At 41.8% G+C, this 23,008-nt stretch overlaps 1 protein-coding gene across 2 annotated transcripts; it reads left to right on the plus strand.

Annotated features, from left to right (window-relative positions):
• Nucleotides 1-335: 335 nt before the first annotated feature.
• On the plus strand, nucleotides 336-22,989 carry Plk4 (polo like kinase 4). Of its 2 annotated transcripts, none has more exons than XM_070022066.1 (16): nucleotides 336-605; nucleotides 1,606-1,701; nucleotides 2,628-2,723; nucleotides 2,938-3,052; nucleotides 7,133-8,150; nucleotides 9,986-10,083; nucleotides 11,985-12,325; nucleotides 14,558-14,662; nucleotides 15,257-15,359; nucleotides 16,421-16,570; nucleotides 17,472-17,605; nucleotides 17,683-17,774; nucleotides 17,931-18,078; nucleotides 18,818-18,940; nucleotides 21,120-21,226; nucleotides 22,833-22,989. In XM_070022066.1, the coding sequence occupies exons 1-16, from the start codon at nucleotides 576-578 to the stop codon at nucleotides 22,930-22,932; spliced, it is 2,856 nt and encodes a 951-aa protein (XP_069878167.1). In that variant the 5' UTR covers nucleotides 336-575; the 3' UTR covers nucleotides 22,933-22,989. The 2 variants fall into 2 exon arrangements, with proteins under 2 accessions (XP_069878167.1, XP_069878166.1); XM_070022065.1 differs by lacking the exon at nucleotides 336-605 and adding an exon at nucleotides 1,451-1,504.
• The last annotated feature ends 19 nt before the right edge of the window (nucleotides 22,990-23,008 follow it).

Below are 23,008 nucleotides of genomic sequence, written 5' to 3' on the forward strand. Positions count from 1 at the left end.
CAGGCCTGGAGCTGCAGAGCCAGGGACGGCGCCAGGCCCGAGTTCGAGCCCCACGACCGGCAAGGGGCGTGCGGAGGACAGCTGTTTTTAAAGCGAGCTGAAAACCGGACGAGGAGCCGGGAAGCTCCAGTGTTTCTCTTCGAAGGTTGCCAGACCCGGGTAACTGAGGACAGTTCTTCGCTCGGAACTACCGCCCTTCGGCGGAGTCCCAGGCGGTTTTCCTGGCGGGTTGACCAGCGTCCTCCCGCGCGCGTGCGCGCCCGAGGCGGGGCCGGAGCGCGGCCCGCGGGAGCGCGCGCAGCCGGAAGAGCCCTCAGCGCGCACGCGCGGCCCCTCCGCGTGACGTCACGCCGGCCGGGCCCGTCGGCTGCGGGCGCGAGATTTTCAAAATGGGGGCGCGGAGACGCCGCCCCGGCCTCGGGTGTCAGGGAGACTTGTCGGTGGCGTCGGCGTCGTCGCCGGGAGCGGCGGCCTAGAAAGCAAAGCCTGATGGGCGCCAAGCCCGGGCGGCTGCTTGGAGCGTTACCTCGAAGGCGCTGCGCGAAGCGAGCGAGCCCGGGCCGCCGCCTGGGAAGATGGCGACCTGCATCGGCGAGAAGATCGAGGTGAAAGGCTGCGGGCTGCGGGGCGGAGGGCTGCGGGCTGCGGGGCGGGGGGGGCTGCGGGGCGGAGGGGGCTGCGGGGCGGGGGGCTGCGGGGCGGAGGGCTGCGGGGCGGAGGGCTGCGGGGCCGGGGGGCTGCGGGGCGGAGGGCTGCGGGGCGGGGCGGGGGGCTGCGGGGCGGAGGGCTGCGGGGCGGAGGGCTGCGGGGCCGGGGGGCTGCGGGGCGGAGGGCTGCGGGGCGGGGCGGGGGGCTGCGGGGCGGGGGGCTGCGGGGCCGGGGGGCTGCGGGGCGGAGGGCTGCGGGGCGGGGCGGGGGGCTGCGGGGCGGGGGGCTGCGGGGCCGGGGGGCTGCGGGGCGGGGGGCTGCGGGGCCGGGGGGCTGCGGGGCCAGGGGGCTGCGGGGCGGGGCGGAGGGCTGCGGGGCGGGGGCTGAGGCTGAGGGCTCAGGGCTCAGGGCCGGGGCTCAGGGCCGGGGCTCAGGGCTGAGGGCTCAGGGCCGGGGCTCAGGGCTGAGGGCTCAGGGCTGAGGGCTCAGGGCCGGGGCTCAGGGCCGGGGCTCAGGGCTGAGGGCTCAGGGCCGGGGCCGGGGCTGGGGCGCGGAGGGGGAGCCCGCCGAGGTGGCCCCGCCCCGCCCCGCCCCGCCCCGCCCCGCTCCGCCCCGCGGGGCGCGGGGAGGTCCCGCGGCCCGGCCTGGGAGCGGCGGTCCCGCCGAGACTGCGCGCCGAGGGCCGCCTCCCGCTTCCCTCGGGACGGCGGTTGGCCGCGGCGGGCCGGGCCGCGGGTTCGGGGGCGGGGGATGGGGCTCGCAGCTCTCCCCGGGGCGCCGCCCGGGCCCAGCCAGGAGCCCGGGAGCCCCGCGAGGCGCCAGCATGCCCGCCGCCCCGCGCGCAGGCCGCGTCCAGGTGCTCGCGTCGCCCCTCCGCCCGCTGCCCCTGCCCCCGGCCCCTCCCACCCTTCCTTTCTCCCGAGCGTTATCACATGTGTCTGATCTTTAATTTTTAAGGACTTTAAGGTTGGAAATCTGCTGGGGAAAGGATCGTTTGCTGGTGTCTACAGAGCTGAGTCCATCCAGACTGGTTTGGAAGTTGCAATCAAAATGGTAAGACTGTACTGATGAGTGCTTCTCCAGTACAGGGCCTGCTGTTGGGGATGTCACTCCACCAGCCGGTTCTTTCATTGTGATGTAAAGACTATATGTACACAAAAGACTAGGACCAAGTCCAGTCATTGAGCTTGAGAATATTTGAGGAGAGCTTGACCTTGCTTAAATGGTTTAACTTTATTACTGTTTCAGTAGAGCTGGTAGGGGTTGTAATTATGCATACTTGGAGTTGGGTCAAAACCCAGTAACTTTAAGCAATCCAGAGTACTAGTCTTGAGTGTTAGAAACCAGTCTAATAAACTAAAATAAACATGAGTTATCTCCCTGGTGGTAGAACTTACAGGTAGAGTGCTTGCCTAGCATGAACAGAGTTGGTAAGTCCTGTCTCTAGGAATTTAGAACAAAAGAAAAATTAACTATCAAAACCCGTTATAAAAGGAAAGAGGACTTTTTGTGTAAAGATTTAAGTTTGGATTTTTTTCCCCTAAGGTTAGTAGAAGTATGTTATTATTTATATTGAGAAGAGGGTATTAGAATGCAAAAGACAAAATTATTGTCTGCTCTGCAGGTTGCCTGTTGCTCTGGAGAAAATCAGTAGGGCATATATAAAAAGACCCCAGTCTGTTTTGAATTACTTCTAGACTTTCAATGTTGGCTTTTTTTGTTTGTTGGGTCATGGGGCTTGAGCTCTAGGCCTGGGGCTACCACTTAAGTCTACAGCTCCAAGAGTGGTTTTCCCGTGGTTAATTGGAGATCAGAGTCTCAAGGAGTTTCTTGGCCCAGCTGGCTTTCAACTGTTATCCTTAGATCTCAGCCTCCGGAGTAGGATTGCAGGTGTAAGCCACCGGCACCCAGATCAATGTTGACTTTTAACAACTTTGTAAGTTTTATCATCAACATTTAAACTTCTCTGCTATTTTTAGATAGATAAGAAAGCCATGTACAAAGCTGGTATGGTACAGCGAGTCCAAAATGAGGTGAAAATACATTGCCAGTTGAAACATCCTTCTATCTTGGAGGTGAGTTTACAAGTTCTATAAAAGTAGGTAAGGATAATGAATCATTTTTTACTTCCTTAGATTTTTGAGATAGTCTTGATATGTAGCTCAAACTGACCTCAAACTTAAAGTTCTATTGACCTCAGCCTTCTGAATGCTAGAATTACAGGTATGTACTACTACCAGGCCTAAGACTATATTTTTGCATAATTTATTATAACCTTTTACATTTCAGCTTTATAACTATTTTGAAGACAACAATTATGTGTACCTGGTATTAGAAATGTGTCATAATGGAGAAATGAACAGGTACCTAAAGAACAGACGGAAACCTTTCTCAGAAAATGAAGGTAGGCTTCTTTGTCTCTTCTTTCCATCTCCTTCCCTCCTTGTTTTTGGTAAGATAGACATTTTGCCTTTCAGAATATGGTTTTGAAGTGTGCTGTTTTATAGTATTTAGTAAAAGTATTCAGTCATTGCTATAGGCTAGAAAAGAAGGTTCCCTTTTGTGTCCCCCAAAAGCTGATAGGTTTTATAAACCACTAGTTACTGAAGCAAGAAATTTGTCGTCCCCCCCCCCCCAAACACATTGTAAATTAAAACAACTTAACCTTTGGTAGTCATTTACTATATATTCTTTCTAGTCTGCAAAGTTTTTTTGAATGTCATTAATGGCTGTAGTGTAGGCCAAGTATAACCATTACAATAATTTATTACTGAAAATGTATAAAATTCTTTCCTGAATGCCCTCAGCTTATCACTCAACTTCCAGTTATACTCATCTTACTCTGATTTACTAAGTATTTTGAAGTAAATTTGTATTTTTAGACATACGAGTATGTTTACGAGTATATATACGAGTATATTCAAAATACAAACTGAAAACATGAGCACATCGTCACATCTAATAATTCCTTACTGTGAAATAGAAGATGAACTTCCTCCTCTCTTCCCCATTTCTCTCTTTTTTTTTTTTTTTTTTTTTTTGAGGCTGGTTCTGGGTTTGAACTCAGGGGCCTGAGTATTCTGAGTATTGTCCCTGATCCTTTTTGCTCAAGGTAAGCGCTCTTCTTTTGAGCCACAACTCCACTTCCAGCTTTTTGGTGGTTAACTGGGTATGAGTCTCATGGATTTTTCTGCCCAGTCTGGCTTTGAACTGTGATTCTCAGTTCTCAGTCGCCTAAATAGGTAGCAAAATAAGTATGAGCCACTGACGTTGGCTCCCATAATTTTTTTTCTCATAACTTTTTTATAGTTAAAATTAGAGTCAAAGTCTATAATTATCAAACTGATTTTTTTTATCAAGTTATATTGCTCTGTTAACAGTGATTACAGATGATAAACGGGAAAGATGTATATCAGTAATTTTCTGTACTTTCTTGTGTGTGCTAGTATCAGGGCTTGAACTCAGTGCTTCGAGTTACCTGGTGCTTGGTCGTGGCTGTCTTGCTATCACTTAGCAAGACACCTTCAGTTTGGCATTTTGCTGGTTAATTAGAGATGGAATTTCCAGACTTTTCTGCCAAGGTTGGCTTTGAACTTGGATCCTCCATTACCCAGCTTCCTGAGTAGCTAGGATTATAGATGTGAGCCTGTGGTGCTATGCTGAATTGAAACTATGGGGTTAACTAGCATGCTTACAGAAATACAGCCTTCTGAAGAATAACTTGGAAACGTACAGGAAATAAAAGCCAGCACCATGGCTTATATCTGTAATCCTAGCTACTCAGGAGGCTAAGATCTGAGGATCAGGGTAAGCCAGTCTGGGCAGAAAAGTTTATGAGAATCTTATCTCCCATTGACTAGCAAAAAATCGGAACTGGAGATTTGGCTTAAATGGTAGGATGCCAGCCTTGAGTGAAAAAGCACAAGTTGAGAGGTCCTGAGTTCCAGCACAAAATAAAAATGTTGAGACATATAGGATAAAACAACAGCAAAAAAAAAGGCAAGTGAGTCAGAGGCCCTGAGTTCAGTACCAGCACCAAAAAGAAAAAACAGAATCATTCTCCAACCCACTGAATCTGTACTTTGTTTTTTAAAGGGGACTTGGATTTGAACTTGGGATGGGCCTTGTGCTTGAGAGGCTTGTTTGCTTGGTGGTGTACCATTTGAACGCTTAAATAGTTTTTTGCTGGTTGACTTGGAGATGGGTGCTATGTATTTTTGCTTTACTCTGACTGGCTTCAAACCATGATTCCCTGAATATTCGCCTCCTGATTAGCGAGGACTATAGAAATACACCACCAACCAGGTGCTGGTGGCTCATGCCTGTAATCCTAGCTACTCAGGAGGCTGAGATCTGAGGATCACAGTTCAAAGCCAGCCCAGGGAGGAAAGTCCCTGAAACTCTTATCTCCAATAAGCCACTCAGAAAACCAGAAGGGGTGCTGTGGCTCAAGTGGTAGAGCACTTGCCTTGAGCTGAATTGCTGAGGGACAGTGCCCAGGCCCCGAGTTCAAGAGAGAAAAAAGAAATAAGCTACCAGCATACAGTTTGATTGTATATCTTGAATACCCTTAAGAATGAATGACTATGAGAAAGCCTCTTACATACACATAAGAGAACAAGTATCTAGAAGAATGTTTATCACTGTCTTCGTGAACTTGGAATACCACAAATGGACCTAAAGGTTCCTCAACAGCAAGTAAGCAAAAGGAAGACCTGTATCACTACAAAATTATCTGTGAGAACTGTTGTAAAATTGGGAAAATAAGCTGTATATTTAAAATTAGCTTTAAAAAATTTTTTTGTTGTTTTATACACACACACACACACACATATTTGCCAGTCCTGAGTCTTGAACTCAGGGCCTGAACACTGTCCCTAAGCTTCTTTTGTTTAAGGCTAGCACTCTACCACTTGAGCCACAGCGCCACTTCTGGCCTTTTCTGCTTATGTGGTACTGAGGAATTGAACCTAGGGCTTCATGCATTCTAGGCAAGGACTCTAACACTGAGCCACATTCCCAGCCCTCAGTTTTATATATATATATATAATTTTTAAAAAAAATTTTTTGTTGGTCATGGGTCTTGAACTCTGGGCTTGGGCGCTGTCCCTGTACTCTTCAGCACAAGGTGAGTGCTCTACCACTTGAGCCACAGTGCCACTTCCAGTTTTCTAATGGTTTATTGGAGATAAGAGTCTCAAGGACGCCGGGCGCTGGTGGCTCACGCCTGTAATCCTAGCTACTCAGGAGGCTGAGATCTGAGGATCCTGGTTCAAAGCCATCCTGGGCAGGAGAGACCGTGAGACTCCTATCTCCAATAAACCACCAGAAAACCGGAAGTGGCGCTGTAGTTCAAGAGGTGGAGTGCTCGCCTTGAGCTGAAGAGCTGAGGGACAGCGCCCAGGCCCAGAGTTCAAGCCCCACGACCGACAAAAAAACCCGACAAAAAAAAAAAAAGAGTCTCAAGGACTTTCCTGCCCGGGCTGGCTTTGAACTGCAATCCTCAGATCTCAGCCTCCTGATTAGCTAGGATTACAAGCATGAGCCACTGGTACCTGGCTTAAGTTTTATATTTTTAAAAGTATTCATTGCAATGTGTAGATTTAAATGTATGTAAATATGCAAAAGAAAAAATTTAAAGATATACATAAGCTTGTCAGTGAATAATTTTTGGGAGAGTTTTGGAGCCATCAAAGGAACTTTCTTTTTTTATAAGTTGTATGTACTTAATTGTGCAATTACAAATTATTACTTTTTGCTGGGCGTGGGTGTTCATGCCTATAATCCTAGCTACTCAGGAGGCTGAGCTCTGAGGTTTACTGGTCAAAGCCCACCTTAGGCAGGAATATCTGTCATATTCCTGTCTCCAGTTAGCCATCAAAATGGCAAAGTGAAGTTGTGGCTCAAGTGTCAACATGCTATCTTTGAGCATAAAAGCACAGGGAGATTGCCTAAGACCTGAGTTCAAGCCCTAGGATAGACAAAAAAAGTAATAATAATTACTCTTCAGTTATTTTGGAATTCTCTTTAGTTACCTTTATAATTTAGCTTCCTTTGTAAGTAGAAAGCTTATCAGTTGCAAATGGCAAAGAATAAAAGCAGTGCCTAGTTTTCTTTTAAAGGGAATCCAGTATTGTGATATCAGCAGAGTGGTATTTTGGTTGATAAATCTATGTGTAAGCTACTATTTATCTGTACTCAATAATATACTTTTCTTTTTCAGCATACATTAGTTTTACAAGGAGGTTCCACATGTGCATATGTGTATTTTGATCAGCCGTACCCGGTCCTCTGTCACTCTCTACTATCCCACTGCCACTTTCCAAAAGTTTTAACAAGTTTCATTGTTGTATTTTCATATATCCAAGCAAACTCTGTAAACTAGTATTTTAATAAAATTCTTTGGCATTTGTAGCAAGGCTTCATAATGTATTCTGAATGCTGATTTTCCAGATTGTAAGTTCTCCTTTCTTCATCCTCATAGCTCGACACTTCATGTATCAGATCATCACAGGAATGTTATATCTCCATTCCCATGGTATATTACACCGGGACCTCACACTTTCTAATCTCTTACTTACTCGCAATATGAATATCAAGATTGCTGATTTTGGACTGGCAACCCAGTTGAAAATGCCACATGAAAAGCACTATACACTTTGTGGAACTCCTAATTACATTTCCCCAGAAATTGCAACTCGAAGCGCACATGGACTTGAGTCTGATGTATGGTCCTTGGGTTGTATGTTTTACACATTGCTTATTGGGAGACCACCTTTTGACACTGACACCGTCAAGAACACATTAAATAAAGTGGTAATGGCAGATTATGAAATGCCAACTTTTTTGTCAAAAGAGGCCAAGGACCTTATTCACCAATTACTTCGTAGAAATCCTGCAGATCGTTTAAGTCTGTCTTCAATATTGGACCATCCTTTTATGTCTCAAAGTTCAGCAAAAAGTAAAGATTTAGGAACTGTAGAAGACTCAATTGATAGTGGACATGCCACAATTTCTACTGCAATTACAGCGTCTTCTGGTACCAGTGTAAGTGGTAGTTTATTTGACAGAAGAAGACTTTTGATTGGTCACCCACTCCCAAATAAAATGGCTGTATTTCCAAAAAGTAAAAATTCAAGTGACTTTTCTTCAGGTGATGGGAGCAGCTATTGTACCCAGTGGGGAAATGATGAACAAGAAACGAGTAATAGTGGAAGGAGAAGAGTAACCCATGATGCAGAAGAAAGGCCACATTCTCGATACCTTCGTCGAGCCCATTCCTCTGATAGATCCAGCACTTCTAGTCAATCTCATGCAAAAACATACATGATGGAAAGATGTCACTCAGCAGAAGTGCTTTCAAAGTCCAAAAGATCAGGAATTGATGAAAATGAGCAGAGATATTCAACCACAAGCAGTGATGTGAATGTTTTTCACTTCTTTAAAGAAAAAACATCCAGTACTTCTGGATCTTTGGAAAGACCTGATAACAACCAAGCAGTGTAAGAACTATACCAAAAGCATTTTATTTTCTGTAAACGTACTAGCATGAATATGAAGCCACATCTAAATTACGGGATGTCCCAGGGCAATGAATATTGATTTTTATGAGAGGCAGAACATAATTTTTGAATTATGGTTAAGGAGTCTATTTATTTTTGTGGTACTGGTGTTTGAACTGTGTTAAGAAGGTACTCTACTGCTTGAGTCATGCCTCCAGCTTTTTCTCTTTGTGGCATTGGGGTTAGAGCTTAGGGTCTCACAATTCTAGTGCAGTGTCATTTGAGACACACTCCTGTCCCTGATTTAGAGAAGAGTCTGTCTGAGCTGGCCTCAAACTTCTGAGTCTCAGCCTCCCACATACCTAGGGTAACAGATATTGGTCACCAGAGTTCAACTCTGCTCTTATTTTATGTGTCTGAATGTGTCAGTATTGGGGCTTGATCTCTTCCTTAGCTTTTTTACTTAAGACTGGCACTCTACCACTGGGGCCACACCTCCACTTCCTGGCTTTTGGCTAGGCAATTGGAGATAAACGTCTCCTGGACTGACTTGTCAGGGTTCTTGGAACCAAGATCCTTAGATTTCAGCTTCCTGAGTGGCTAGGGTTACAGTCGTTAGCTGGTTGTGTGGCTGCCGTGGTTATTTTGGTGATCAGACCTTGCTTTTGCTAGGCTTTCTATAACAAGTTGGAGCGACAGGTACACTACACCATGCCTAGCTTTTTCTCTGGATTGTCTCAAATGACAGTCCTCCCAGATCTCTGGCTCCTAACTAGGATTGTAGGCATGAGCCTATGGGTTCCAGCAGTTCAGGTTTTTGAAAAAATGAATGTAGCTGGATATGGTCCTAGAGTAGGAAGGTGTTGAGTTTGAGGCCAGTGAATTCAAGGTCAGTTAGGATTATAGTAATACAACTGTCTCAACCAATCTCTCCCTGTAACAAGGCAAAAAAATGTGTAAATGACTTATAGAAGGTTTAATTTTTAGACATTTTAATTTTTTAAAGTGGAGCAGGTTTCTGTGATGCACTATATATTTAAAATCTGTTCCCTAAAGTACTCTAAGAACTGCACAGATTAGAAGGGTAGGGAACATTGCTCCCATGGACTGTAATAAGGCCCTGCCAAAGCAACTGCCACATTTGAAAGTCAGTAAATCTAGTGGCTTTTTCAAGAGAGATGGTTTAGGCCTGGGAATGCTGTTGTAAAATACCCAAATGGTCCTTTGCAGAGAAAAAAAAAAAAATCCCTCGGCCCTACCCGACCAGTAGAGCTGAGCCTTAGGAGAGGATAAACCATGGTACTGACTGCTTTTACCTTGAAAATGTTTATTTTTTTGTTTATTTATTTTTGGGTCTGGTCGTGGGGCCTGAACTCTGGGCCTGGGTGCTGTCCCTCAGCTCTTCAGCTCAAGGCTAGCGCTCTACCACTTGAGCCACAGCGCCACTTTCGGCTTTTTTCTTTTTGCTTATATGGTGCTAAGGAATTGAACCCAGGGCCTCCTGCATGCAAGGCAAGCGCTCTACCACTGAGCCACCTTCCCAGCCCTGAAAACGTTTATTTTTTTTAATAGAGTTATTTTTCTTTGTTTAATCTTGTGACAGATTTTATACTTAAAATACGAGAGTCTTTCTAGAGATAGTTTAATTCTATTATTTTTCTATAGTTACTTTTGAAGTTTTTGGGTATTCACATCTTTCTCTTAGTGTATCTAAAGTTGCATGAGGGCTGAATAGCAATTCTGTTTTATCTTAGCAAAACATCCTTCCCCCCAAAATAGAAAGTTGATGGATGATTTATTACTTAATGGGATTTTTCTTTTCTTCCCTCCTTTAGCTCTAATCATCTTTGTTTAGGGAAAACTCCCTTTCCATTAGACCAGAAATCTCAGATGGAAATTGTACAACAATGGTTTGGGAATCTGCAAGTAAATGGTAAGGTTTTTTTTGTTTTTTGTTTTTTGTTTTTTTGGTCGTGGGGCTTGAACTCTGGGCCTGGGCGCTGTCCCTCAGCTCTTCAGCTCAAGGCGAGCGCTCTACCACTTGAGCTACAGTGCCACTTGCGGTATTCTGGTGGTTTATTGGAGATAGGAGTCTCACGGTCTCTCCTGCCCGGGCTGGCTTTGAACCGCGATCCTCAGATCTCAGCCTCCTGAGTAGCTAGGATTACAGGCGTGAGCCACCAGCGCCCGGCTGTAAATGGTAAGTTTTTAATGGAAAATTAGTGACCTGGAATATTTGTATTTTCATGAAAAACATTTCCAGGGGGCTGGGAAGGTGACTCAGTGGTAGAGTGCTTGCCTTGCATGGATGAGGCCCTAGGTTCGAGTCCTCAGCACCACATAAACAGAAAAGGTGGTGCTGTGGCTCAAGTGGTAGAGAGCTAGCCTTGAGCTGAAGAACTGAGGGACAGAGCCCAGAGCCAGAATTCAGGTCCCAGGACCTACCAAAAAAAAAAAACATTTCTAGTAAATTTCAAAAATGCTATAGTGCAGCAACTATTAGTGCATATTTAGAACATTTACTGTAAGTCAGCTCCTGTTTGTACTCAACATATATGATTAATTCACTAAATTCAAATAAAAAACATGAGGAAGATGGCATTATTATCCTAATTTTACAGGTGAAGTGCACAGAACTCAGTTTACAGGTGTTACACAACCTATAGAGAAGCTAGAATTCTAAGATACATCCTAGCTCAGCAGCTTTACTTCTGAGCCTTTTGCTCTTAAAGCTTCTCTATCATAAGCATCTATTGACAGTGTCCCCACAATATTTTAAACATGATTTATTACAACTTGAAGGTGAAACGGACATTGTAGTCTAGAAACCTCACTAAAAAGCTACTACAATTATAAAGCAGCTGTCACCAAGTCATTGTGGATGGAGTGTTAATAGTCCTCCTTAGTGAACATAACACTCACAGAAGGTGAACTGCAAAACAATGATGGGGAAATTAACAAACATATGGAGAGGAGGAGATTTTTTTTACTAAGTGTTGTATTACCATGTTTACAAAGAGTCCATAATGAGGCTATAATTGAAGGGGACAGTTAAGTCGCCTCAAGTCTACTCATTTTACAAAAGAAATCGATAGGATTTTCAGATGCCTAAAATGGAATTACTCTTTTCATGTGTATTTGTTGGAGGTAAGTCAGGTTTGTTTTTGTCATGTACATAATCATACACTTCTGTTTATAAGTATTTTCACTTGGTAATGTGAATTTTGAGATGAAGAAATCACCTTTTTATAACAGTATAGCAGTACTCTTTCACTTTTAAAGTATTTTACTTGATACAAAATTCTTTTGTTTAAGCCTTATAAGAAAACAATTGCTGTAGACTTTTAGAGCTTAGTAATTGAAAATTTTCAGGTAATCTAGTTGTATAAAGACCTTTGCAGTAATAATAATATGGACTGTAAAGTGTAAAATATAAATTGATCAAGTTCAGTAAGAACTTCTTAAAATATTGCTACAGGCACATATGTAATATTAAATATTAATAATAAAGCTATTAATGTAGCATTGCTTTTATTTACACTTTTTTCTAGGTAAAGATGGATTAGACATCTGAGTATAAAAGGAACAAATGTATATATTTTTCATATATAGAATGATCATCTGAGGCTCTTCTCAAATCTGCTTTTGTTTGTTGAAACAATGCTTTGACTTAGTAGGTGACTCTGGTTACATTTTTTACCTTAATTGAAAATTTTATCTTAAATATGTGTGTATTATATGTATATAATTATGTGTATAGTAGTTAATATGGTAAGCACATTTATGTCACTTTGCAGTAGTTTACTAAACTGCCTTTTTCACTGTGTATTATAGCTCACTTAAGAGAAACTGCTGAGCCCAACAGGATTAGCCCACACCAGGATTTCCAGGGATATCCAGATTGGCAAGACACATCAAGAAATGCTTGGACTGATACTTCTGAAAATGCACATTCTGTAAAACAGCTGAACACTATAAAGTATATGACTGCACTTCACAGTAAACCTGAGATAATTCAACAAGAACCTATTTGTGGCTTAGATACTCCTGAACAAAGCAAGACCAGGGGTATGGAGTCAGCTTTGGGTTGTCAGAAACGTACATTACGAAGCATTACAGCTCCTTTGATTGCTCACAGGTTAAAACCAATCAGACAGAAAACCAAAAAGGCTGTGGTATGTCTCTTTTTTTTAAGTTACTATTTATTATTTTTCTTACAATTTAGTTCTTATGAACATAATTTTTAGTCACTTGTGGAGAATGTACATGATAAACTTATTTAAAAAGAAAGAAGACAATGTAATTCTGTGCCTCTATCAGAAAGAATGGCATTGCCCCGTTTGTTAGGAAATGGAAAGACTTGGAAAAAATTATATTAAGTGAAGTAAGCCAGGCCCAAAGAAACATAGGTCTCATGGTTTCCATTATTTGCAATAACTAGGATATGTCTGAGACAAGCAGAAAAGGTCAGATAAGTTGATGTTAGGTGAAAATAACCCCAAGATAAGGATTCAAGTGTTTTTTTTTCTTTCATGCGATTGTATCTAACATATTTATAAGATGATTTCTATGTTTCTTTGTCCCTATGTTTCTATGTCCCTCCCCCACGGCATAACCCCTGCTTTCACTGTATTTGATTTTGGTATAATTTGTGGAGGGGAAGGGAAAAAAAACCAAATCGTTTAAATAGGGATACAGGTGGACCCATTGCAACAATGAGATGTACACATCCTTATGTGGAAAAACGAACTTTACAACTTTGGCCGGGGGGTGGGGGTGAAGTGCGGGGTTGGGAGGGTGGGAGATGGGAAGGGGAAACAAAGGAGGAGGCAACAATGCTTGATGAGAGATGTACTCATTATCTTGCCCTGCAATTGTAACCCCTCTGTACAGTACTTTCACAATTTAAAAAAAAAGGGAGAAAAAAGATTTTGAGTATTCATGGAAAAATAGCTCTTTTTTTCCCTGTTTTTGGGGGTTTTGTGTGTTCTTTGTTGCTGTTTGTTTTGAGACAGGGCTTCTGTGTAGCCAAGTCTAGAACTTTTGGTCCTGGTGCTTCAATATATCAAGGGTTGGGATTAAAGGTGTGCACTAGCACCTAGTTGTTCCCTTTAGCATTTTAAGGGTGGTGAATTGAGCAGCCAGGCACTGGTGGCTCTCAACCACTGACGAGGTTGAGATCTGAAGCCAGCCCATGAGTCCATGAGACTCCACTAGAGAGAGAGAGAGAGGGAGAGAGAGAGAGAGTGTGTGTGTCTGTGTGTGTCGTGTGTGTCTGTGGGGAGGGGAGGGAGCCCTGAACTCAGTCTGGGCACTGTCCCTGAGCTGTTTTACTCGACTAGTGTTCTACCACTTTGAGCCACAGCTCTAAACAGTTGGTTTATTTTTGTTTATGTGATACTGAGGAATTGAACCCAGGGCCTCAGTCAGAATGCTGAGCAAGCACTCTACCATTAAGCCACATTCCCTGCCCTTTATCTCAAATTAACCACCAAAAAGCCAGAAGTGGAAGTATGGCTCAAGTAGTAGAGTGATAGTGTTAGTGAACTGATACTTGTTATTAAGTTTTGAATTTTAAGTTACGACTTTTAAAAAAGTATTTGACTGAAAAACATTTATTTATTTATTGTTTTTTTTTTGGTCGGTTGTGGGGCTTCTGAACTCTGGGGCTGGGCGCTGTCCCTCAGCTCTTCAGCTCAAGGCTAGTGCCCTACCACTTGAGCCACAGTGCCACTTCCAGCATTTTTCTAATTATGTGGTGCTGAGGAATCGAACCCAGAACCTTGTGCGTGCAAGGCAAGCACCCTACCACTGAACCACTTTCCCAGCCCCTGACTGAAAAATATTTTTAAAATGATGCTGACAAAATACTGTGTTGAATATTTTATTCATCGTTCTGATCAGTGAATTGACTTAATATTAAACCCCTTGACTTAATTTTTATTTCTGCCTTTACTTCAACCTCCAATCAAAAAGTTAAAGTGTAAATTTTTAACAACTGAAACTCAAAAGGAATTTGTATGTTTATGTTTAGAATTTTAAAATTGTATGAAGTAGGAATGATTTTTTTCCTTTACAAATTAATTTTCTTTCTGTTCTTTTCCATTGAACTTACCTTGCCTTTGTCTGGCTTTCTATTGTCTTTTCAAAGTCCTTATTCTCCACCCTACCTTCTGTTTTCTTTTTGCTCATTGGATATCATTTCACACTTCATTATACATCTTTACCTCTCCACCTTCTGGCTCAGATGTGCTCATATTCACCTCTAGTCTCGACTATTATTGTGAAGCAGCTACTTGATTTTTGACTTTGATGTTTGTTTCTGTTATGGTTAAGTACTTTTAAGTATCATAGGTTTAGAGATGTCCTAATAAGATAATTACTAATAATTTTTGTTATTTCTTTAGGTGAGCATACTTGATTCTGAGGAGGTGTGTGTGGAACTACTAAAGGAGTGTACATCTGAAGAATATGTGAAAGAAGTTCTTCAAATATCCAGTGATGGGACTATGGTGTGTAGTTATTTTTATGATCTTGAAGCTTCAAATTGTGGCACTATTTAGCATTGCAGTTTACCTTCCAGTATCAGTATTTTAATATGATTATCTTTGGAATTCAGAAATTAATATAATAAATATTTATTTAAATAATGTAGCTTTAAAAACCTGTAGAGAAGTCAGACGTGTGTAGCTTATGCCTGTAATTCTGCCTATTCTGGAGGCTGAAATACAGAGGCTCTCAATTTGAAAACAGACCAGGTAGAAATGTCTGAAAAACTCTTATCACCAAAACAACCAGCCAATGCCAGACTGGAGGCATAGCTTAGGTATTAGAGCACCAGGCAAGCAGTGGAAGCCCTGAGCTCACACCTTAGTACTGGCAAAAAAGAAAAAAAGTATAGGTGTAGGGCTGAAATAGGGACCTTGCCTCTAGGTATGAGGCTTTGGCAATAAAATCTGTAGTTTTGGTTAAGTTTTTTTAAAAAAAATTAGAGAATACTTTAACATCTTTCAAAAATTAATGTTTTTATGTTTGAACCCTCTATATTTTTGGAAACAGTGTAGTACTCATGATGTACACTTAAAAATCTTGAAAAACTTTTACAGGTCACTGTATACTATCCAAATGACGGAAGAGACTTTCCTCTTGCTGATAGACCTCCCTCGCCTACTGGCAACATTAGTACATACAGCTTTGACAATTTACCAGGTATGTAAATTTTGTTGTTGTTGTTGGTGGTGGTGGTGGTAGTGGTCATGGGGTTTAAACTTGGGGCCTGGGCATTGTCCCTGAGCTCTTCTGCTCAAATGTAGTGTTCAGCCACTTTGAGCCACAGCTCTACTTCTGATTTCCTGCTGGTTAATTGGAATAAGAGTCTCATGGACTTTCCTGCCCAAATTGGCTTTGAACCACAATCCTCAGATAGCAGCCTTCTATGAGTAGCTAGGATTACAGGCATGAGTGAGCAGCCTGTAGATAAGTCATGTGTGACACTACATTTGTATTTCTAGGTGTGGTGTCACATGCCTGTAATCCCACATTCAGGAGGCTAAGGGAGGTGGATCCTAGCTAAAAGTGAGTTCCAAGATAGGCCTGGAACACACAGTGAGACACAAAAGAAAAGTTAACAAAACAAGCAGCAATACTCATACTCTTAATCCTAGCCACTCAGAAGGCTGAAATCTGAGGATCCCAGTCTGAAATCATCCTCAAGAGAAACTCCAATTAATTAGTAAAAAGAAGCTGTATTGGAGAATTGGCACAAGTGGTAAGAGCACCAGTCTTGAGTGAAAATGCTGAGTGAGAGTACAAGAGTCTGAGTGCTGGCACAAAAAATATGTACAACTTGGGATTGGGATTGTGGTTTAGTGGTAAGAGTGCTTGCCTAGAATGCATGAGGCCCCATGTTATTAATGGTTAGGGAAATAAGTACTGAATAGCACAATTCGTTGAAATGACTTTTAGAAGCAAGTAAAATCTGCCTAACCTATCTGTATCAGAATCAAATAAGGGGCCTGGGGATGTGGCTTAGTAATAGAGTGCCTAGTATGCATAAAGCCCTGGGTTGGAGTCCTCAACCACATAAACAGAAAAAGGCAGAAGCGGAGCTGTGGCTGTGATAGAGCACTATCTTTGAGCAAAAGATGCTCAGGGACAGTGCCCAGGCCTAGGACCGGCAATAAAGAAAAATGGGAAAATAACTCAAATAGGTAAAACTGTATGTCAAATCAACTTTTACTTCCTTAATATTAGGTAATTTTTCCCCTTAGAAAAATACTGGCGAAAATACCAATATGCTTCTAGATTTGTACAACTTGTAAGATCTAAGACTCCCAAAATCACTTACTTTACAAGATATGCTAAATGCATTTTGATGGAGAATTCTCCTGGAGCTGATTTTGAAGTTTGGTTTTATGATGGTAAGTACTATTTCGAAATGGTATTTTTCCTTTGTGTTTGTAATTTAGTAGTTTGCACACACACACACACACACACACACACACACACACACACACATATATACTATGTAATACACATTTTATATATTCATATAAAATATGTAGTACATATACAATCTCCATTTATATAAATTATACAGTAAGTATACTATGTGTTACGATGTTTTAACTAAAATTTACTTACACACATATCTTCTGTAATAGGTGTACATGCATAGTAGTCCTTTGTCCCAATCTAGCTCTGAATCCAGATTGATGATACAAAAATTGTGCAAAATAAACAGTATCTTCTTTCTTACTAGAAACTCAAATTGACATAAACCAAATTATGACAGCCATAAATGTGTGTGTGTGTGGGGGGGGGGAACAGATAATTTGTAATAGTCCTAGTCCTAGAGATTGAATTTAGGGCCTGGGCTTTGTCCCTGAGCTTCTTTATATGCTCAAGGATAGTGCTCTACCACTTGAGCCTCAGGGCCACTTCTAGCTTTTTTTTTTTTTTGAGTAGTTTATTAGACATGACAGTCTCATTGACTTTTTTTGCCCGGGCTGCCTTCAAACCATGATCCTCAGATCTCAGCCTCAAAAGGATTACAGGCATGAGCTGCCAGTGCTTGGCTAACATGGTGTACTTTTAAATCATGAATCTCTCTTAAGTAGATATGTATGTATACATATCACACAGTGCACAAAGCATGATGGCTGTCTTTGTTATGTTTTTGTATAAGAGCAGTGATTTTTTTTTAATATAAAAATATCAGTTAAAGCAGAGAAAAATGGGTGACCTATATGATTGGATATTTTTAGTCTAATTTATAACATAAAAATGTTGGCAGAAATTATAATTCTGCTAATTTTTTAGGAACAAAAATACACAAAACAGAAGATTCAATTCAAGTGATTGAAAAGACTGGGCGATCTTACAGTTTGAAAAATGGAAATGAAGCTAACAGCTTAAAAGAAGAAATAAAAGTATATGTGGATCATGCTAATGAGGTACCTGCCTACTGAAATTAAAAAGTGATTACAAGTTAAGTAAGTAAAATACTAATAGCACTCTTCTTTTGAAATAGGGTCATCATACTTGTTTAGCACTGGAATCTATAATTTCAGAACAAGAAAGGAAAAGTAGGAGTGCTTGTTTTTTCCCAATAATTATAGGAAGGTAAATATTTAAAAATTCTAAACACGTCTTAAACACATGTCTAAAATGTCTTAAGATACGTGTAATTCTTAAAAGAAGAGTTTACTGTTTGCATTACAAATATTCCTGTTTTCTGTGGAAAGTTTTAATGGACTATATCGACATTTTTTTCTTCAGAAAACCTGGTAGCACTGGTTCGCCTAAGGCCTTATCACCCTTTCCTTGTGTGGGTGCCAACTGCTCAGTGAGAGACAGACCAGCTTTGAACAGATCGCTCATGAATCGTGCGGCCTCTCCAACACAGGGACCCACGCTTAAACCGTCTGTAAGTAAATACATTATTTCTGAACTTTAAGCCATTAGTGATTGCCTGACACTCTGAGTAAATTAAAATTTGATCTTGGGGGAACATAGCTCTAGGGTTCCACGTGTTTATCATGTGTAACACTCTGGATTTGGTCCCCACAATCACAGTCAGTAAATTAGGGGGGGAGATAGAGAGATGAAACTATATAAATTTAGAAGAACTCTGTTAAGTAGGGATGTGGTTATGTGTTCTCACATTTGTATTCTTATCTGCATCAATAAAAACATTCCTTGGGGGAAAAAGATGAAAGACATCTACCAAAATAAATATAGCAGTATATCATGCTATCTGTCTAATGTGCTGGAACAGGAGCTTGAACTTGGGGGTCTTGTGCTTTCACTTGGCTTTTTCTGCTCAAGGCTGACGATCTACTACTCGAGCCAAAACTCCACTTCCTGACAGCTTATTTTAAGTCAGGTGCCAGTGGTTCACATCTACAGTCATAGCTACTAAGGAAGCTAAGAGGATTATGGTTTGAAGACAGATGGGGCAGGAAAGTCCAAAAAGTCAGAAGTACAGCTGTGGTTCAAGTGGTAGAGCACTAGCTTTACCTAAAAAGAGCTCAGGGATAGCACCCAGGCCCTGAGTTCAAGCCCTCAGACTGGCACCAAAGGAAGTTTGCTTTAGACTAATAAAAATTCAATGAGTTTCCTCTTTAGATGGCATTGGCCTATAAAATCCTGTCCTTTGTTTATAGGTGGTTACCCTGGAAGGCCCTGGCCACACAGCTACAGTTTCTAATAGTGTAAAAGACTGTCTTCCGAAATCGGCACAACTTTTGAAGTCTGTTTTTGTAAAAAATGTTGGTTGGGCTACACAGGTGAGAAGTTTGTAGGGAAGTGAATTTTCTCAGATCAATTTCATTTGGTTTTCACTAATTAGCCAGTTATCTGAAAATATAAATTATTTTAATAATTTGTCTATCAGGAAGCTTTTATACTTTTTTACATTGGTAATATTAAAATGTAATAATATGTAAGTAGAGGCCAAACAACAAAATAAATGAATCTTCACTACTCAAGAGGTTGAGATCTATGAATATGAGCTTTGAAACCAGTCTGGACTGAGAAATCTGAGAGTCATGTATCCAGTCAATCAGCATAAAGCTTAAATCTTAGCTACTCAGGAGGCTGAGATCTACGAACAGAGGTTTAAAACCAGCCTGAGCTGACAATTTTTTTTTTCTTGCCTATCCTGGGACTTGAACTCTGGGCTTTGGGCATGGTCCCTGAGCTCCTTCTGTTCAAAGCAAACCGTCTACCACTTGAACCATAGTGTCACTTCCAATTTTTTCTGTGATTAGTTGGAGGTAAGAGTCTCACGGGGACTTTTATGCCTAGGCTGGCTTTGAACTGCTATCCTCTGATCTCAGCCTCCTGAGTAGCTAGGATTACAGGCCTGAGAGACTCTGATAGCCAGTTAGCCAGCAAAAAGCCCAAAATGACCATGTGGTTCAAATGGTTAAGTGCTAGCCTTAGGTAAACGAGCCAGGTGAGAGTGCAAGGCCCTAAGTTCAAGCTAGTACCAGCACAAAAGAAAAACAATTAAGAGGTCATGATAATTTGAAATTGAAGAGTGTATGGACTGGGAAGGTGGCTCAGTGGTAGAGTGCTTGCCTAGCATGCCTGAAACCCTGGGATCAGTTCCTCAGTATCACTTAAGTACAAAAGGCCAGAAGTGGTGCTGTGACTCAAGTGGTAGGGTGCTAGCTTTGAGCTGAAGAACTCAAGGACAGTGCCCAGGCCCAGAGTTCAAGCCCCACAACTGACACAAAAAAAAAACAAAACAAAAACTAAGTCAAGCTGGACACCAATAGCTTACACCTGTAATCCTAGCTACTCAGAATACTAGGCAGGAAAGTCCATGAGATTCTTACTTAATCGCCAGAAAACCAGAAGTGGGGCTGTGGCTCAAGTGATAGAGCACAAAGAGGCTCGGGGGCAGTGCCCAGGCCCCAGTTCAAGTCCCACTACCAACCAAAAAAGAAATGTTAAAATTATAGCTCATCATAGTAGTTTTACAGTCTCTCAGTACTTGTACTTTTGTACACTTTGCTATCTTTGAACTGTGTCCATGTGTTTGTTTTTTTTCCTGTATACTTTGTGTCTTCCTGTTTGGAAAAGAATAGTAAATATTAATGACTAAAAGAAGTTTCCAAGGCTACGGTACATCATTCTCATTCAGGACATCCATTCTTGAGGCCTAAGTACAAAGGGCTTTGTTTTTCCTGAGATCCTTCTTGATGAGAAGTACTATATGTGAGACAAAAAGGAAAATCCTGCTTAGATAACCTACTGGAAATTAGTGAGCAGGATTCATTTAGAATCATTTAAGTATTACCGTGCCTTAGCTATTGAAGGAATGGTCTAGCTGGGTGCCTAGCTACTCAGGAGACCGAGAACTGGAGGGTTGTCATTCTGGGTCAGACTGAGAACTAGAGGCAAGCTTCAACTGGTGGGAGCAAACAAGCCCAGTGAGAGCATGAAGCACAAATAAATTAAGGAATGATCTGGAAAAAGACAGTCTCAGTGTGGGGGGGGGAGGGGAGGGGGAGATGAGAGGGCAGGGATGGAAGGGGAAACAAAGGAGGCAACCAATGCTTGATAAGAAACGCACTCATTACCTTGCTCAAGTAATTGTAACCCCTCTGTACGGTATTTTCACAATAAAATCTTATCAATAAAAAAGACAGTCTCAGTGCCAAGGCCATTATAAGTCCTAAATTTTTAGTTATGGAACTTAGAAGTTTATTTTGTTTTCTTTGAGATGGTCTATGAAGTCCAGGTTAGCCTAGAACTCACCCAGGCTGGGCAGGAACTCAAGATTGTCCACCTTCAGCTCAGCTTGGATAATTTTTTTTAAGCTATGTAGAGGACAGGGCATGTTCATGAATGAATGAATGACAAAAACAACATGAAAACTTAGGATAAAACTATATACCTTTTAAGAAAACGAGACCTCTACTGTGTAGTTACTTTGTATGCTTGTTATTTTTCTAGTTAACTAGTGGAGCTGTGTGGGTTCAGTTTAATGATGGGTCACAGTTGGTTGTCCAAGCAGGAGTATCTTCTATCAGCTACACCTCACCAAGTGGCCAAACAACTAGGTAAGTTCTTTAAATGTTGGTTGAAATGCAACCTTTTCCTGTAAGTTTGCTCTTGCTGTATTAATATAAGTGATTAATAAAGCCACTGTTCTTGTGTTTTTTGTCACGGGGACTGAACTCATGGCCTGGTCACTGTCCATGAGCTTTTTCTTTTTCTTGGCTCAAGGCTCTACACTTTGAGCCATCGTGTCACTTCTTGTTGTTGTTGTTTTTTTTTATGGTTAACTGGAGATAGGAGTTTCATGGACTTTCCTGCCCAGGCTAGCAGCAAACCACAAACCTCAGATCTCAGCCTCAAAAGTAGCTAGGATTACAGGCGTGAGTCACCGGCGCCCAGCACTATCTTAATAATTATATTCTCTAAAAACTTCATTATTCTCCACAGCTCAATCTTTTAAGTATGTCTTTTATGATTACTGATTATTTACATTAATGCACAGAAGTTGGTATGAGTAACCTTTCCATAATGCACTTGAATGGTTAAATTCCTTATCACCTTATGATTCTATAGAAGAGGCTGACCCACAATGGAAACCTTTTGTTACATGTGTATATATGCAGTACTGTCCCTAAGAACTACTCTTATAGTGAGTAGTATACCTAACATGGAAACAGTAATCTTTTTATTTTATTGTTGGTTATGGGGCTTGAACTCTGGCCCTGGGCGCTGTCCCTCAGCTCTTCAGCGTAAGGTGAGTGCTTCATCACTTGAGCCACAGCCCACTTCTGGTTTTCTGGTGGTTAATTGGAGACAAAGAGTCTCATGGACTTTCCTGCCCTGGCTGGCTTTGAGCTGTAATCCTCAAATCTCAGCCTCCTGAGTGGCTAGGAAAACAGGAGTGAGCCACCAGTGCCCGGCTTCTGTGGTCATTTTTGAAACTTAACATTTAATAGAAGTGATTTCAATGAATCCAGATTTACAGCTTTAGAAATCAAAATCCTTTTTTATATAAAAGCCTGTTATTTAAATGTTTAGAAATTAATGCCTGTATCCTAACTACTCAGGAGGCTGAGATAACAGGATCATGGTTCAAAGCCAGCCCAGGCAGAAAAGTCCATGAGACTCTTTTTTTTTTTTTGTCGGTCATGGGGCTTGAACTCTGGGCCTGGGCGCTGTCCCTCAGCTCTTCAGCTCAAGGCGAGCGCTCTACCACTTGAGCTACAGCACCACTTCCGGTTTTCTGGTGGTTTATTGGAGATGGGAGTCTCACGGTCTCTCCTGCCTGGGCTGGCTTTGAACCGTGATCCTCAGATCTCAGCCTCCTGAGTAGCTAGGATTACAGGCGTGAGCCACCAAGCGCCCCAGCGCCCAGCTTCCATGAGACTCTTATCTCCAGTTAAACACTAGAAAACCAGAAGTGGAGCTATGGCTCAAGGCAGTAGAGAGAAAGCTCAAGGACACTGCCCAGGTACCTAGTTCATTACTGACAGAAAAAAAGAAAAAATGGGGTTTGCTTCATTCATACAGGTATCTATTCATAAATAATTGTATTGTTTTTCTTCAGATGCCTGTATCACTGAAGAAAGCATTACTTAAAAATATAATGTGGTTTTAAAAATATTGTTAGAACCAAGTTGTTTTTATATTTCTCTTTGCTTCACTTAGGTATGGAGAAAATGAAAAATTACCAGAATACATCACACAGAAGTTACAATGTCTTTCTTCCATCCTTCTGATGTTTTCCAATCCTTCTAGTTTTCATTGATCAAAAAACTTCTTTTAGATGTCTACATTTAATAAACAACTTTTTGGCTGGCTTTCATATCAAGTGATTTTTTAAA

The sequence above is a fragment of the Dipodomys merriami genome, unplaced genomic scaffold (genome assembly GCF_024711535.1).
Source record: "Dipodomys merriami isolate MVZ:Mamm:240054 unplaced genomic scaffold, mDipMer1.0.p SCAF_15, whole genome shotgun sequence".
In the NCBI taxonomy this organism is placed as follows: Eukaryota; Metazoa; Chordata; class Mammalia; order Rodentia; family Heteromyidae; genus Dipodomys; species Dipodomys merriami.

Excerpts from the sequence above, each read along its gene's own strand:
- Plk4 (XM_070022065.1), top strand. The coding sequence starts at position 1,472 with ATGCCCGCCGCCCCGCGCGCAGGCCGCGTCCAG. Across the intron at positions 8,151-9,985 it reads CCTGATAACAACCAAGCAGT|CTCTAATCATCTTTGTTTAG; the intron begins GTAAGAACTATA and ends TCCCTCCTTTAG. Across the intron at positions 15,360-16,420 it reads CAGCTTTGACAATTTACCAG|AAAAATACTGGCGAAAATAC; the intron begins GTATGTAAATTT and ends TTTTCCCCTTAG.